The 14,461-nt window shown below is 50.0% G+C and overlaps 6 protein-coding genes across 6 annotated transcripts; 2 read left to right on the top strand and 4 right to left on the bottom strand.

Moving 5' to 3' along the window:
• Nucleotides 1-1,017: 1,017 nt before the first annotated feature.
• On the top strand, nt 1,018-2,523 carry M437DRAFT_58749 (monooxygenase; the record flags this gene model as incomplete). The annotated part of the gene is made up of 2 exons (XM_041023448.1): nt 1,018-2,141; nt 2,193-2,523. 2 exons carry the CDS (start codon nt 1,018-1,020, stop codon nt 2,521-2,523), a joined length of 1,455 nt encoding a protein of 484 aa, XP_040875784.1.
• A 210-nt stretch (nt 2,524-2,733) lies between these two features.
• Nucleotides 2,734-4,552, bottom strand: M437DRAFT_58701 (amidase signature enzyme; the record flags this gene model as incomplete). Its single annotated transcript, XM_041023440.1, has 3 exons — nt 2,734-4,173; nt 4,227-4,473; nt 4,521-4,552. 3 exons carry the CDS (start codon nt 4,550-4,552, stop codon nt 2,734-2,736), a joined length of 1,719 nt encoding a protein of 572 aa, XP_040875785.1.
• A 261-nt stretch (nt 4,553-4,813) lies between these two features.
• M437DRAFT_78775 (cytochrome P450) lies at nt 4,814-6,424 on the bottom strand (the record flags this gene model as incomplete). Its single annotated transcript, XM_041027050.1, has 3 exons — nt 4,814-4,999; nt 5,045-5,495; nt 5,556-6,424. 3 exons carry the CDS (start codon nt 6,422-6,424, stop codon nt 4,814-4,816), a joined length of 1,506 nt encoding a protein of 501 aa, XP_040875786.1.
• Nucleotides 6,425-6,923: 499 nt separating this feature from the next.
• On the bottom strand, nt 6,924-8,603 carry M437DRAFT_58682 (uncharacterized protein; the record flags this gene model as incomplete). The annotated part of the gene is made up of 1 exon (XM_041023434.1): nt 6,924-8,603. The coding sequence occupies one exon, from the start codon at nt 8,601-8,603 to the stop codon at nt 6,924-6,926; it is 1,680 nt and encodes a 559-aa protein (XP_040875787.1).
• A 975-nt stretch (nt 8,604-9,578) lies between these two features.
• M437DRAFT_69692 (uncharacterized protein) lies at nt 9,579-10,539 on the top strand (the record flags this gene model as incomplete). Its single annotated transcript, XM_041025325.1, has 3 exons — nt 9,579-9,650; nt 9,732-9,929; nt 9,985-10,539. The coding sequence occupies 3 exons, from the start codon at nt 9,579-9,581 to the stop codon at nt 10,537-10,539; spliced, it is 825 nt and encodes a 274-aa protein (XP_040875788.1).
• A 633-nt stretch (nt 10,540-11,172) lies between these two features.
• M437DRAFT_58765 (putative potassium transporter) lies at nt 11,173-13,859 on the bottom strand (the record flags this gene model as incomplete). Its single annotated transcript, XM_041023450.1, has 8 exons — nt 11,173-11,504; nt 11,541-12,246; nt 12,303-12,657; nt 12,709-12,875; nt 12,930-13,319; nt 13,375-13,394; nt 13,450-13,690; nt 13,740-13,859. The coding sequence occupies 8 exons, from the start codon at nt 13,857-13,859 to the stop codon at nt 11,173-11,175; spliced, it is 2,331 nt and encodes a 776-aa protein (XP_040875789.1).
• Nucleotides 13,860-14,461: the final 602 nt, after the last annotated feature.

Raw genomic sequence — 14,461 nt, forward strand, 5'->3', positions numbered from 1 at the left:
ACATACCATAGCGTTCCATAGCGCAGGCTCTGGGAAATAAACTGCGAGGCTGGCAACTAGCCAAGGGAGGCTAATTGCGAGGTGAAGCTTAGCCAGGATACCGACGCTACAGAGGCCACAGCCGCAGGAAACAAGTGACTACTGGGGTACGGCACAACTCAATCTGCTCGGTTATCTGGGACCAGGCAGGACCAGTCGTGAGTACACCAAGATCGAGACATCATGTCCCATGGACATGTGGGGGCGAGATATGTGGGTAGTACCGTACAGAGACAACAATAGCTGCCTCACACAGCATTCTCGTGGAAGAAGCAGTGTAACAGGCACGGGGTCCGAGACGGAGACTATGGATGATAGTTTCGCTCAACGTTGCGAGGTCCGAGACCGATTACAGAGCTTGAGCCAAAGCAAGAGAAAGTGGTTTGGACAATCAGGAACGGGACGACTTTCGGAGTTCAATTGCTAGGATTGCGTGGGAAGTAAAGAAGGAGCAACGATGAGCAGTGCTCCTGCAAAGGACGTCGTCGTGTGCTCGGCCCGCGCCGACGCACAGACGAAACGTGAGAGTTTGTCAGGCAAGGCACGCCCAACACCCATGGCTTGAGGGATTCTTTGCCCAGAGGTCTTGTCGGGCGGGGAGGTGTTTGAGGCGCTTGTCGTGACAAGGTGTCGCTTGGTGGTGGCTTGTCTCCCCGGTCGCAGAGTCGATGGTCGCCGTCATGGGTAGTAGCAGCACTAGCAAGGCATGTGCGAGCGTTGATCATGCCTATCATGCTCGTCATGAATCTCTTCCGTCCGGACTCTTTTGGAGACCCGAATCCAATGTCACGCCTCTCCGGCATCAACAAACCACCGACTTGCGATCTTCTCATGCCTGCATGGGGTCTGTCGGAGATTTCTGAGAGCGAGCAAGAACTAAACAAAACACAAAAACTGGCAAGATCCTGTTGAAAAGATGCATCAACTCTCGTTTCATCAAGATCAATTCTCCGAACTGTCATCAACATGGCGACCAAGATGGAAACTAAACCTCTGGGCTCTTACCCCAACTCTGGCATCGACGTTCTCGTCGTTGGTACTGGTCTTGCAGGTTTGGCTGCTGCTCTCGAATGTATTCGCAAGGGCCACAATGTCAAGGTTCTTGAGCGCAATGCAACAATCAACACTGCCGGAGACATGTACTTCATGGGTCTCAGCGCTACCCGCTTCTTCAACCACTGGCCTGAGATGAAGAAGGAGTACGACTCAATTGGTCTCCACGATGCCTACATTGAGACCTTCATGCACTCTGGTCAGCAAATGATCAAGCCCCTCAGAGTTGCCGACCGTCTCAAGGCTCAGGGTCTCGACCCTGGCACTCCTCCTGGTACTTTCCAGATGCGCCCTCTCGTCTACAAGATGTTCGTCAACCAGGTCGAAGCTCTTGGTGTCAAGGTCGAGTTCGGCCGCCGCGTCGTCGACTACTACGAGGATATCGAGAGGAACAAGGCCGGTGTTGTCTGTGATGACGGCCAGAAGTATGAGGCTGATGTTGTCATCGCCGCCGACGGTGTCGGCTCCAAGTCTCAGAAGCTTGTCGGTGGCCAGGTCAGAGCAGTTTCCTCAGGCAGAGCCATGTGGAGAGCTGCTTTCCCTATCGAGCACCTTGACAAGGATCCTGAGGTCAAGGAGTTCTTTTCCATGGTCAACGGCCAGAACCCCATCGTCCGTACATGGCTTGGCCCTGGCACTTACGCCTTGACCCTCACCCGCCCTGACACCATGATCTGGATCATGAACCACGACGCCACTGGTAGCGAAGCCGAGTCTTGGAACAACACTATCGACCACGAGGAAGTGTTGGAGGGTATGGACAAGGTCCCTGGACCCAACAAGTGGGCACCCATCTTCAAGAGACTTGTAAAGTGCACACCAGACAATACCATCATCAACTTCGAGCTTCTGTGGAGAAACCCTCAGCCTACCTGGTTGTCTCCTGGAGCTCGCGTCGTCCAGATCGGTGATGCTGCTCACTCTTTCTTGCCTGCCTCTGGTAACGGCGCCACTCAAGCCATTGAGGATGCCGTCACTATTGCCTCTTGCTTGCAACTTGCTGGCAAGGACCGCATTGACGATGCCGTCCGTGCTCACGTCAGAGTTCGGTGAGTCACACCTCTACCCTGATATGAATTCACAGTCTAACATCACTGCAGTTTCATCCGTAACTCTTGCGCACAGAAGCTTGGCTTCAGCAACGCAGAGCTCCTCCAGGACACCGACTGGGAGAAGGTAAAGCTCGACCCCCGCAGGGCTGCTCCCAAGCTTCCCAAGTGGGTCTGGAGCCACGACCCCGAGCACTACATTCACTCAAACTACGACAACATTGTCGATGGTATGAAGAAGGGCATCAGACACGAAGACGACGAGCGTGTCCCACCCAACTACCCTCCTGGCTACCGCTACGAGCCATGGAACATCGACGAGATCATGGATGCCATGAGAAATGGCAGACCCGTCGAGCTTGGTGCTGGTGACTGGGACTAGATCCTATTTTAGTTCACACCGCAGGTTGACGCGAAATGGCGTTCATCTGACGACTAAACATATTAGTGAGGGTCTGTTTTTACTAAAGCGAAGCATGGGAACTGAAAGATGGCTGTCATCACTGCAACTAGTACCCGGGCGTTATATATCATGAATTCACGTTTTATTTCCAACAAATCTTGATCTCTCATCCATCCACATCGCGCAGAACTACGAATCCAGTCCCTTGCCTAGCACTTCCCAAGCAGAGGCAGCCTTCAAAATATCCATCTCATGCCATCTCTTGCCTACAAGCTGCATACCGACCGGAAGCTTGCCTTCGCCGTCGCTAGTCTCTGACCAACCGCATGGAATTGACATTGCAGGATGCCCAGAGCAGTTGAAAGGTGAAGTATTCAGCGTGACACCCACAGCCTTCTGTGCAATCTCCATGACACTAGTATAGTTGCAGTGCTTGTCTGCCACGGTCGGCGTTGTCGGTGTGATCAAAATATCAACCTTCTCGAACACCTTGTCATACTCGGCACGCAACTGATGAACCAGCATATGAGCCTTGCGAGTAAGCGAAGGTCCATATTTAGTTTCCATGTGCTCGGCGTTGAGCACAACATTGATGACAGCCGGGTTCTTGTAGACTAACTTGTCGTAGAAAGTCTGATCCGTCGGGTTCGGCTCAAGCCCTGGCAAGGGATGAGAAAGTAAGTCGGAAGCCCTGTTCTCGAAGAATCGGGGAATAGCCTCGCGACCTGCAACGGTCCAAATCGACGGGCCTAGCAGATGCAGTGGTACCGATACCTCGTGGACTTCTGCCCCGAGTTTACTAAATCTCTCCGCTGCGGCCCTGACGATCGCGGCTACGTTGGTGTTCAGACCGGCGATCTCCCATGCTTCTTTGAGGATGCCGATCCGGAGCCCTTTTGCCGCTGCTGTGGTAGTCCATTCGCTGGCTTCTTCTTTGGCTGCTTGCCATTCGGCGAGGAGCCCTGTGTAATCGGGCACAGCTTGACGAAGAGGCGTCTCTGGTGTTTGACGAGGATCGATGCCATCGTAGCCAGCGATGACGCCAAGCAAAAGTGCAACATCCTCAATAGATCTTGCCATGGGTCCTGTCGAGTCGATCATCGGGAGGATGGACACTATGCCTGTATACGGAACCAGTCCTGTAGTAGGCTTGAGCCCATAAAATCCGCCAAAAGATGCTGGTGCACGAATGGAGCCTCCCTGATCACCACCAATCGCCATGTCTACGCCTCCTTCTTCTAGTGCTGTTGTCTTGAAGGTCAATCCATGCTTCTCGCTCCAAACCTTCACGTCCTTTGCCGAAACCAATGAAGCACATCCCGAGCTACTGCCTCCGGTCATATAACCCTGAGCCCATGCATTATGGACGGGTCCACTGTCTGCTGAAACAGAAGTAGGGAACAAGCTGAAGTTTTCGCACACTGCAGTTCCAGAAATTGTGCCAGAGGCCTCAAGGATGCGTTTCACCACAGTTGCGTCAATTTCACTGATAGCATGTTTTCCACCCTTGAACAATTCGGGAGCAGTGCCCAAACGCAAAGGTGCTCCAGCAACACTGACATTGTCCTTCATGGCAAGAGTCTTACCGGCAAGTACTGTGCTTGTTGGAGAAGATGCCTTGAGGTTTGTCTGACGATACTGTTAAGAAATGCTTCAACTTAAAATACGACAGATCCACTCACCTTGTGCGACCAAGCATTGAGAGTATTCTCTTCCGAAGCGGGTTTTGTCCACTTCCGCTCTCCACCTTCTACTGGAACTGGCTCGAGTCTTGGATCGATATACTCAGGAAGAGCCGCTACAGCTGAAGCAACGGCATCGAAGCTGTTTTGCAGCAGAAGAAAATCTATCTCATCCTGACTGCCTGCTGGAATGGAAAAGCCTCTTCCTTTGGCAGCAGCATGCAGTTCTTCTTTGGTGACCGTGGGCCTAGGAGGTTAGATTATGCTTATCTATTGGTGTGGTAGAAGTCTTACAAGCTACCCTCTGCAAGCGATACAATCGACATTTTGGTGTGAGTTGGTATTCAAGTGAGCGACAGAAGGAGTACACATGCTGAGAGACATCTTGTTGAAGATGTTACATCGAGTCACGGCCAACGTGGTGCCTGATGGGGTAGGTAGATAGGTCGGACCTGCCGACGGCCGTTGGGGTAGCTTGAGACCGACCCCGCCCCCACTTTTGGCAATCGGAAGAGATCATCCACTATACGAGAAGAACACCTTGGTAAGAACTGAGATTACGCTCCATCTTCTTCGCTATTGTAACATCATTGAACTAAATCATCAGTGGACTCGTTGTGTACTCCGACAGATCTCTTCCGGTGGGCAACCCTCATCCTCATATCGCTATGAATGGCGAAGAAATAAGTCTTCACCGACCATGGATGTGCCTGATCCACCAACTCAAAATCGAACTTCTGAACCATCTGAGCAACAAACTTGTAAAGCTCGATCTGCGGGTGTTAGTACTGACAGCGAAGCATATTAGATTGGCTTACCATTGCGAGATCTCGACCTGGACAGGAGCGTATACCTGTACCTCCAAAATTGAACAGAGCAGCCTCGAAATATCGTGCTTTGCTTTCATCCCCTAGCCACCGGTCAGGGTTGAAGATGTTTGCATCTAACCCGAAGATCGCGGGATCTCTGTTTTGTGCTAGGCTGCTGATACCAACCACTGTGCCAGAAGGTATGAAACGGTCATCGATTGACAGACCGCCCGAGGGGACAATTCGATACAGCTGCGCTGGTACCGGAGAATACATTCTTAGACTTTCTCTCACAACAGCTTTTAGGTAGGGGAGTTGCTGTGTTTGTTTGTAAGAGAGCGGTCCGTCAGCATCGAAAACATCGATCTCCTCCCTCAACTTCTGAAGTACTGCCGGGTTGGTGTTGAGATGGTACAAAGCCGCTCGCATTGCAATCGCCACAGTATCTGCTCCCGCGCCACTGTGCGTTCTTAGTGAGCAGACAATGTGAAAAGGACATGATCCATCTTCATAAACTTACGTGACTGCGAAAGCACCCTCAACAACTTCAAGATGTGTCGCTGGCTTTCCTTGGGCGTCTCTCCAGTTGAGAAAATAGTCAACTGTATCAGGCTCAACACTACTACGGTCAGCTTCCTCATGCTGTTGAACCACCCGGGATGCCCATTCAAAGGAATCTTGAATAGGATTCTTCATGCCAATGAATCGTGTCAGTGGATTATCAACCCAGGCAATCTGACCCCAAACGTGTCCCAGGACCGTGGACATTTTCAGCAATTTGTTCAGAATGTTGGCAAGATCTAAGGCGTCAGGACCAACAATCGCACCCAGTGGTTCTCCAAAACAGAGTTGACCTATGATATCCCATGTCACAGTTTCTGTATAATGGCACATATCAATGATGGTGCCATCTGAAGCAGGCTTCTCGAGTGACTGCCAGAGCTTATCCAAATACTTCTGCATAGAGTCCTCCTGTCGCAACAGAACAGTCATCTTGAAGGCAGGAGCAAATCTGCGGCGAATAGCAGCGTGGACTTTAGTATCCTGAGTAGCCAGTATATTCGGAGCTCCCCGAGGGCTTTGAAAGGCGGAATACCATTTAGTCTTGAGGGCGGTTGTATTATGACCGAAGAGTGCCTTCATGGCCGATTCATCTACGACCGATAGCTCATTTGGTGCCAGTCGAAAAACTTTCCCATATTTCTTGTGAAGCTCGAGGATGATTTCTGACCAGTCTCCAATGATATAGTGCCAAAGTCGCCATAGACCTGTGATTGAGGCAAGTCGAGGGCCTGGATAATCAGCCAGAGGGTGAAAGAATGCTCTGTAGCTCAGTAGCAAGAGTATGGCTCCGAAGATTGAGCCCGATACTGCTGATAAGTAAGTCATGCTCAGTATGAGCACCAAACCAAAGTAATCTGAAGTTTGACGAGGAGACACTGGTGTGAACAAGCGAACTGAATTTGAAGTTGCTGAATCTCGAGGTCTTTTGCAGGATGTTATCCGCTTTGTGATTACTGTACTTATCTCACGAATCCTCCAAATGATTACTGCATCTCGCAGATCCTTGAGATTAATATGCAGTCAGCATTTGACCCGCGCTACACCACGGCGGCTAAAGTCTCGGGTGTAGGATACCACTCATTGATTGATCTTAATGCTTTTTGTATTGACTCCTTCAGCGCGTATGGACTTCGAACAACGAGAACAACATTAATATTTTCGTAGAACTTTCAAATTTGTTGACTGGCTATTTTTGCAAATCCCTACTAAGAGGGCCACTTTTCTCAATACAGGCTGATTCAGCGGTCATATTTTCATTATCGTTCCATATATCGTACAGACCCAAACGCAGCTGAATCCAACATCCTTTTGTTGTTGCGATCGCCTAGAAACTGTTCACCAGTGTGACGCCGGTTGTGTAGATCATCATACCAATACCGATTACCATGAAAAGGATGTCGCCGGCCTTTGCGAGGCGTGTTTCGGCACAGCCCTTGTAATGCAACAGAGGAGGGTAGATGTAGACCAGTGGTACACACGCGAAAGATCCGATTAGAGCGACGAATCTGTCCAGATTGCCAGCACCTGCGATGGCGATGGCAATGCAAACGCCAGTCAAAAATGTTCGGAAAGCGTTCTTCTTCCACTTGGTGAGCGGGTCCTTCTTGCCCGACAAATGACCAAACAGCTTTCCTTCCATGATACGCATGGCAGGGAACAGTTGGACTGGGTTACCAAACAGCACAGCCATGGAGTACAAGAACTGGACGGCGTTGACAAGTTTGCTGTCCTGGGGGAAGTTTGTGATAATCTCGATCTGCGTGTCGTCTCCGAAGGTGGCGTAGCACAAGGCACCGACCGAGGTGAAGATGACAGTAATGAGAAGCATGATCACAGCCAAGAGCCACTCAAAGTTCTGGGGCTTCTTCATAGAAGATTGAATAGGCAGGATAAGTCCAATACCTTCGAAAGTGAAGATGGCTGATCCAATGGTCAAGGTGAACGAATCGGGGTTGAACAGCTGAACGGTCGGAGCGATGCCATCTTTGGCGAGCGTTGAGATGTCGAAGTAGTAGATGTAACCAAGACCGATCAGGATGAAGACGTCAGCCAACAAGGCAACAGGACCGAGTTTTGAGATGTTACGGATGAAAGATAAGGGAACCAGGACAACAAGCTGTATCGCGATCAAGGCACGAACTGATACAGGCATTTCGCCTTTGACGACGGCCTCGAGAAATGCGTGAAGGTTCTCGGCCACAAAGACAACACCAGCACAGACGAAGCCAATTTGCGAGATGGTGATGGAGGCGAGGATAAGGGATCTCATCTTGTCTCCGGCAATGGCCTTTCCGAGGTCACCATAACCACCGCCATACTGGTTGCGGCATTTGAGTAGCAGGTGGAAAGCAAGCATCGAGACCAATGAGATAGAGACCATTGTCAACGAAGAGAACAGAATACCGCCGTTGCTGAAGGCCTTTGGTAGGAACATGATGCCGGTACCAATGAAAGCCTTAAGAAGTGTAAAGAAGGATTTGACCATACCAGCGTCACCCTTGGGTGCTACTCGAGATGACTTGCGACGGCCGAGAAGTGGCCTGCTCTCGGTTGCAGGGGCTTGCTCTTCTTCATCTTCATCTTCGACAGCTTCATCGTCAGACTCGTTGAGATCTTCACCAGCGAAGCTTCCATAGAGGTTCAAAAACTCGACAAAGTTCCTGGTAACGGGCATAGTAGCAGTGTTGAAAGTGTTGTTTCTCTGCATGTACTGGCGACGGAAAGCACCAGGAGCTCGTGCTCGAGAAGCTGTCAATTCAGAATCCCAGCTTTCCCTGCGAGCGCGAGGAGCAGAAAATGTCGCTGCTCTTTGGTGCAAAGTTTGGCGAGGTTGGGCATTGAGTTTGAAGATGTCTCTGTGGATATCTCCACCTTGCAGATTCAGAGAGTCTTCGACTCCAGAGCCAGAGTTGTTGCCAGTAAATTCGGCAGTATAGCCTGATGGGAGGTGCTCAGAGACCACCTGGGCCTGCTGCTCCTCCGGAATATCTTGTTCCTCCGACATGTTGGCAAAGTCTTGTTGTGAGAATCTTCGTCAAGAGGACAATCACGACTTTTGCATTCTCTAAAGCGGTGAGTTTGAGGACGGCTGTCTCGAAAACGAAATTGCCCCTAAATGACGTCGGGTACGATATCACGTGTCGGCGTACAAGGCGGGAAGCCAAAACGGAACCGGGAAAGCAGACGCTCATACCAAGCTGAGATCTGTTCAACCGAGGATGAGGGACATCGCGCCTTTTCGCGGCTCACAGTGACATCTCTTCTACAATGACATACAATAGATGCAATCAATATCAAAATTCCGTTCGCACGCGAAAGTGGCATCACTGCCGGATAACGCTTGTCATGTCGCGTGTGCAGAAGGATTAATCATGACTGAGGTCTGTTTGTCGTTGGCTGATCTTGACACAGTACTTTATATCACTCAATCTATACAACAAAGGCTAAAATGCGCTGTGTCTTTGTAATACTATCACCTAGCTCCTCTCGACATGTTTTACAACCAAGAGTAGGTTTTCATTGGCTACAGCTACTTAAGAGTCGATTATATCGATCGCTTTGAATTATGCCAGCTTTGAACATAACGGCCTTGCTGATTTGATCAGACTATTTCTTACTTCGGTGGTGCTGTTGACTTTGTTCGCTACAGGGCTTTGCTAACTACCTGTTCTGAATCGATGTGAAAAACATCAAGGCAACTCGCGACCTTAGACATGTCTCGAAAAATCGTGTGACTCCGTGTGCATATCTCACTGGCGTTGGCTTCCTAGCTGGCATTTCGCCATTTGAGTGGACGACCAAACGAGTTGAGTCAGTAGAATCGAGGAAGTTGCAGAATGTTCCGGACTCTCGTTGCGATTTCACTCACATCGCGAACGACCCAATTCTCCATCTTCAATCGCTGAACTTTCGAACCATCTCTCCCATACGACGCACGACCAGTGTTCAAACAACAGATTGCTCTGTCCAGTCTTTGATCATGTCTTCCAGTGCTTCCATCGTCAAGAAGGTCCAGCCTCAGGATGTCACAGCTTGGACTTATGACATTGAAGTAAGATCTTCGACATCAACTAACATGATGTCGACGCGCGACAACTCTTGACAAAGCACTTGCTGACTATCTTGACAACAGATGCAGATGCTCAAGGAGAACATTCTCAAACTGAAGAAGAACCTCACTGAGGCAAACGCCAACCAAGTCAAGGAGAACGAGGAAGCCATCGCTGAAAAGAAGATCGCCTTGGAGAAGCATTGCCGTCAGTTCGGCATGAGATATGGCAAATGGGGTACAGAAGAAAGTGAAGTCAAGCTTGAGGACGTCAACGACGAGGTAAGTGCAATGGCGACAAGGGCACCTTCCTTCTCAATGCTAACGATAATCTCAGATGACCAACGGTGATGTCAAGATGAACGGAGACAGCACTACCGGTCCCACCGATGTTGCTGCTAGCGCCACTGTCGACGGCATCAGATCCCCTCAGTCACCTATCGTTCACGCCCACGATAGCAACGGAGTCGTTGAAAGCATCGAGCACCATGAAGAGACTAGCATGGCTGTTTCTCCCCACGTTCCATCCGGTATTGAAGATCCTTTCATCACTCCTGCCGGTCACATTGCTCCCGCCAACTTGTTCCATGCTCCCACCGGAACCTTCCAGAACGACTGCTCCCTCGACACCTACAATGGCGGCTACGCTCCAGACTTCAACACCAACGACCCACTCTCAGGCCAGACTGCTCAGCCTGCTGTTGACATTGACAAGTTCCTCGATGATCAGGAGGCCAACTACACTACTTCGGCTGGACACGGTGATGATGCTGGCATGGACTTCGGCGGAGGAGATGATGAGATGGACATGGACACTGTGATCTCTCAGACTCCCGTGGCTGAGCTCGAGGAGCCTGTCATCCCTGGCATGGAGAAGTACGACAACCTCTGAGGGATCGTCTCAATGGTCTGATATCAGATCATACACATGCATATCGGTACATTAGCGCGCGACTTTTCAACTTGAGTTTCTTCCACGCAGTAGTTTACAAAGACGAATGCTGCTCGTACTGTCATACAATCCAGAGATATTCATGGTTCTTCCCAGGTTAAAATTGGTGCGACTGATCTGTAAATACCACCAGATTCGGTGCAGTGAAATGTTCATATATCGATCTATCGAGGTGAGAGATGCTGTCACGGGTCAGGGGTCTCGGTCGACGTCTTGGGAAATGGATTTTCAAAACAACAATTGCGATTTCATGCACGCATCTCTTGACATCATGCCAGTAGAATTCTGCCAGACATAGTGGATAGCCCAATCAGCGCATGAATCTCGTTAGACAGCTAATTTATCTACTGGCTGTTCTGATATTGTCGTTGACTCCTCAGAAGTCAATGCTAAAGGGGTAACCCTGGTTGGATTCGTGCCTTTCTCAAGCCAACCGCGAGACATGATCAGCAGACACAACAACTTGGTGATTGCTTGTAATATACGTCTCTTTATCTACGTCTCATTTCACATCCATCATGTTTGTTCCTCGTAAATTCATGACTATACGCAACCAATTCCACCAAACCACCCTCAAATCTCACCAACAAATCCAACTTCTACCAATTTCTCCACTGGCACGTCCAGCTGCGCAACCTTGGCTCTAGTGTTATCTCTTACAAACAAGAAAGCCCCGAGTAAAGCCTTCTTGACTAGAGATGTTTCCTCATAGATCCTGAGTTGTTGCTTTCCAACAAGATAGAGTGTTTGGGTGTTGAACGCATCGTCTAGAACTCGCAAACGACGAGAAGTGACAAGAGCAGTGGCGCCAGAGGTGTGGGGTTCGTCAATGCCAACCTCGACTTCGGGGATGAAAGTGGTCATGGTGGTGGTGGTGGCGGCGTGGAGATCTTGGATCACGGTTTCTGGCACGGTAGGGTTGGGTCTGTTGACTACTGTACCTCGCACAATCGCCATTCTGACTTGCTCATATACGAGTCTGGCAAGATCGGGGGTTACCACTCTATCCATATAGCCATATCGAATAGTCATGCGATAGACATTGGGCAAAGGCGTACGAGCAATGGTGTAACGCTCTTCCTCATGAACATGAGGCTCCGACAACGCGCGCAGATGCAAGAAAACCACTACCTGCATCTGCGCTTCAAACTTTGTGATAAAGTGTTCGTACACCTGCGGGACATGGATATCGGTACCAGCCTTGTCGAAGAAGATGCCCATGCCTTTTGTTTCCGTCAGTTCTCCGCCGCCGTGGCGCCAAGAGAGGTGGAAGCTCTTTTTAGCTGGAGCAGTGTCAGGGGTGGCGGTGGTGGAAGCGAGGTTGTTGGATGAGTAAACGACCAGTTCGGAAAGCTGGGCTTGGTTTTTGGCTTCGGTGGCCCATTGTTTCTCTTTGCCGTAGCGCCAAAGACTGAAGAAGGAAGCTAGAAGGACGGCAAGGAGGAGGGTGAACCAAGCGCCATCAGGAACTTTTGTGAGAGCTGAGGAGAGGTAGAGACCATCGAGGGTGACAAGAGGCAGCCACACGGCAAAGACGAGGATAGGGTTCGTCTTCCAGACGATCAAGGCTACGAGCGTCACCAGATTTGTGGTGATGAAAGTGACCAGGATGACACAGACACCATAGGCATGGCCGAGCTTGGTAGTCTAGGAATATGTTAGCGGTCTATTTTCTTTACACTGATAGATAACAGTATGCTTACATTGCTGTAGACGGCAGTAACTATGACTGTGCCGATCATCATGAGCCAGTTAGCGATGGGGATATAGACCTGCCCATGGAAGGCGGTGCTAGTGTAAGTAGCCTTGATTTGTGGGAAGTAGGAAGAGTGCATGAGTTGTATGAGCAACTGGAAAGTGCTGGTGATGAGTGCTTGAGAAGCAACAATGGCAGCGAGGATCGAAACGACAAGTGATGGATAGAACATTCCCGGAGGCACAGTCTCGAAGAACGGGTTTGCGTATGCTGACGGCTTCCTTGAGATGTATGCCGCTTGCCCGATGTATGCCAGGAGAAGGCAGGGGAAGGTAAGGCAAAGCCATGAGATCTGTACGGCGCTGTTGACCATCAGACATAAGATCTCATAAAAGAGTGTGTTCGAAGCTTACCGCTTGCTGAAAGCTCCAAGATCGGCAAAGAGAGCCTCGACACCTGTAAAACAGAGCAAGATACCACCAAGCGATAGCCACCCGTCCTTCTTGAGGCGCATGAAGTACAAGCCTGCAAAGTAGGGAGAGAAGGCTTTAAGGACGGTCCAGTCGTGCATGACAAGATTCTTTAACATTCGTTAGAAAGTCGGCTTTGAGCAAGTGGGTTGGGAAAGACTTACGTAGATACCGAATGATGCGTTGAACAGAAGCCAAATGATGACGATCGGAGCAAAGCAACTCGCCAACTTTTGAATGCCGAGAGGCTGTAGAAGAAACAGCAGGATCAGGATAGCACAGCTGACACCGATAATGGTTGAGCTACTGATACTCTCATCGACTACTGTCAATCCTTGAATGGCTCCAAGCACGGATTGTGCGGGTGTGAGGATACCATCAGCGATGATCAGACTCACGCCAAACACAGCCAATATCTTCAAGATTGCATGTGCGATTTTGGACTTCTCGAGCCAATTTCTTATGCTACGACTTTGTCTGGGAAGCTCAGCGTTCGGGTGCCTTTCCATCTTGATGGCATGATACGTTCGGGGGTCTCTTTTCATGATATCACTCTAGGTTGACGGTCAGGATGTGTCGAAGTTTCTTTCTCGGTCGCGTCAGACTCACAAAGCGGGACAAAAGGGTATCTAGCATCGGAGTCAGCCGGGGTATGAACGTGTAGAGCGACATGTTGTAGCTTACATATAGCAAAGGTGCCTCCTTCACCTTCGTCATCGGCGGACAGGACAATCAAGACATATTTGATCGTGACGATCAAAGTCAATGACCAGATGATCAACGAGAGCGCACCGAGAAGGTCGTCCTTCGCAGGCTCAGACGTAAACGTGGACGAGTAGACATAGAGAGGACTGGTACCAATATCTCCATAGATCACACCCGTTGATTGGTATGCAAGATAGAGAAGAGTCCAACCTTTGAAAGTCTGTAATGATCAGTACGGGTCGCGATCCTCGTGTGCGACAATATCAAACCTGCTTCTTCTTGAAGTCACGCTCTTCCAAACCATACGGTTCATCGGACCAGACGGACTCAATTTCGGCTTCCTTTTCGGCGACCGACTTCTTGCGCGGAGTCAACGACTCTTTGGTCATCTCTCTCTGCAGAGTCCTGTCGTCAAAGCGTACGTGGCCGTTCTCGCTCATTGATCGAGGTGCAGAAGCACGGATATTGGTATCACAAAACAAGAAATGGAAAAGACAACACAGGAAATTCAAGGAATGCAGGTCGATCACCTACTTAAGCTGAAGAAGCCTCGAACCGGCGTCCAAGGTAACGGACAAATTTCAAATGTGGTTACAGCATGGGCACGTGGAAGGCACAGCAAAATTACCGAATGGATGTGTGAAGTGGATTCAATACTGTGACAGTGGTGGTAGAAAAATGCCGCAGTGGTGATGGGTGGTGGCAGTGCGATTACTACCCGCAGGTGTTTTTCTCTGTGAGGCAGAAAAATCGCGCAACAATACAGTAGACGAGACGAGACGAGACGTTTGGGGTTGGATGGAGGATTGCCATAAGTAAATCGACTTACAAAGACATACGGATAGTTATCGGCGGGGCATAGAGCACATGTCAGCGGCGGCCGATGTAAGATGCGTTTTGCATCGAATCGGGCGGTGTACATGAAGCAGGTCAGCTCTGCAGGGCGTGCAGTTGGTTAGAGTGGTGGTCGGTGGTTGCGGATCGTCAATAG

Source organism: Aureobasidium melanogenum, assembly GCF_000721775.1.
Source record: "Aureobasidium melanogenum CBS 110374 unplaced genomic scaffold scaffold_29, whole genome shotgun sequence".
Lineage (NCBI taxonomy): Eukaryota > Fungi > Ascomycota > Dothideomycetes > Dothideales > Saccotheciaceae > Aureobasidium > Aureobasidium melanogenum.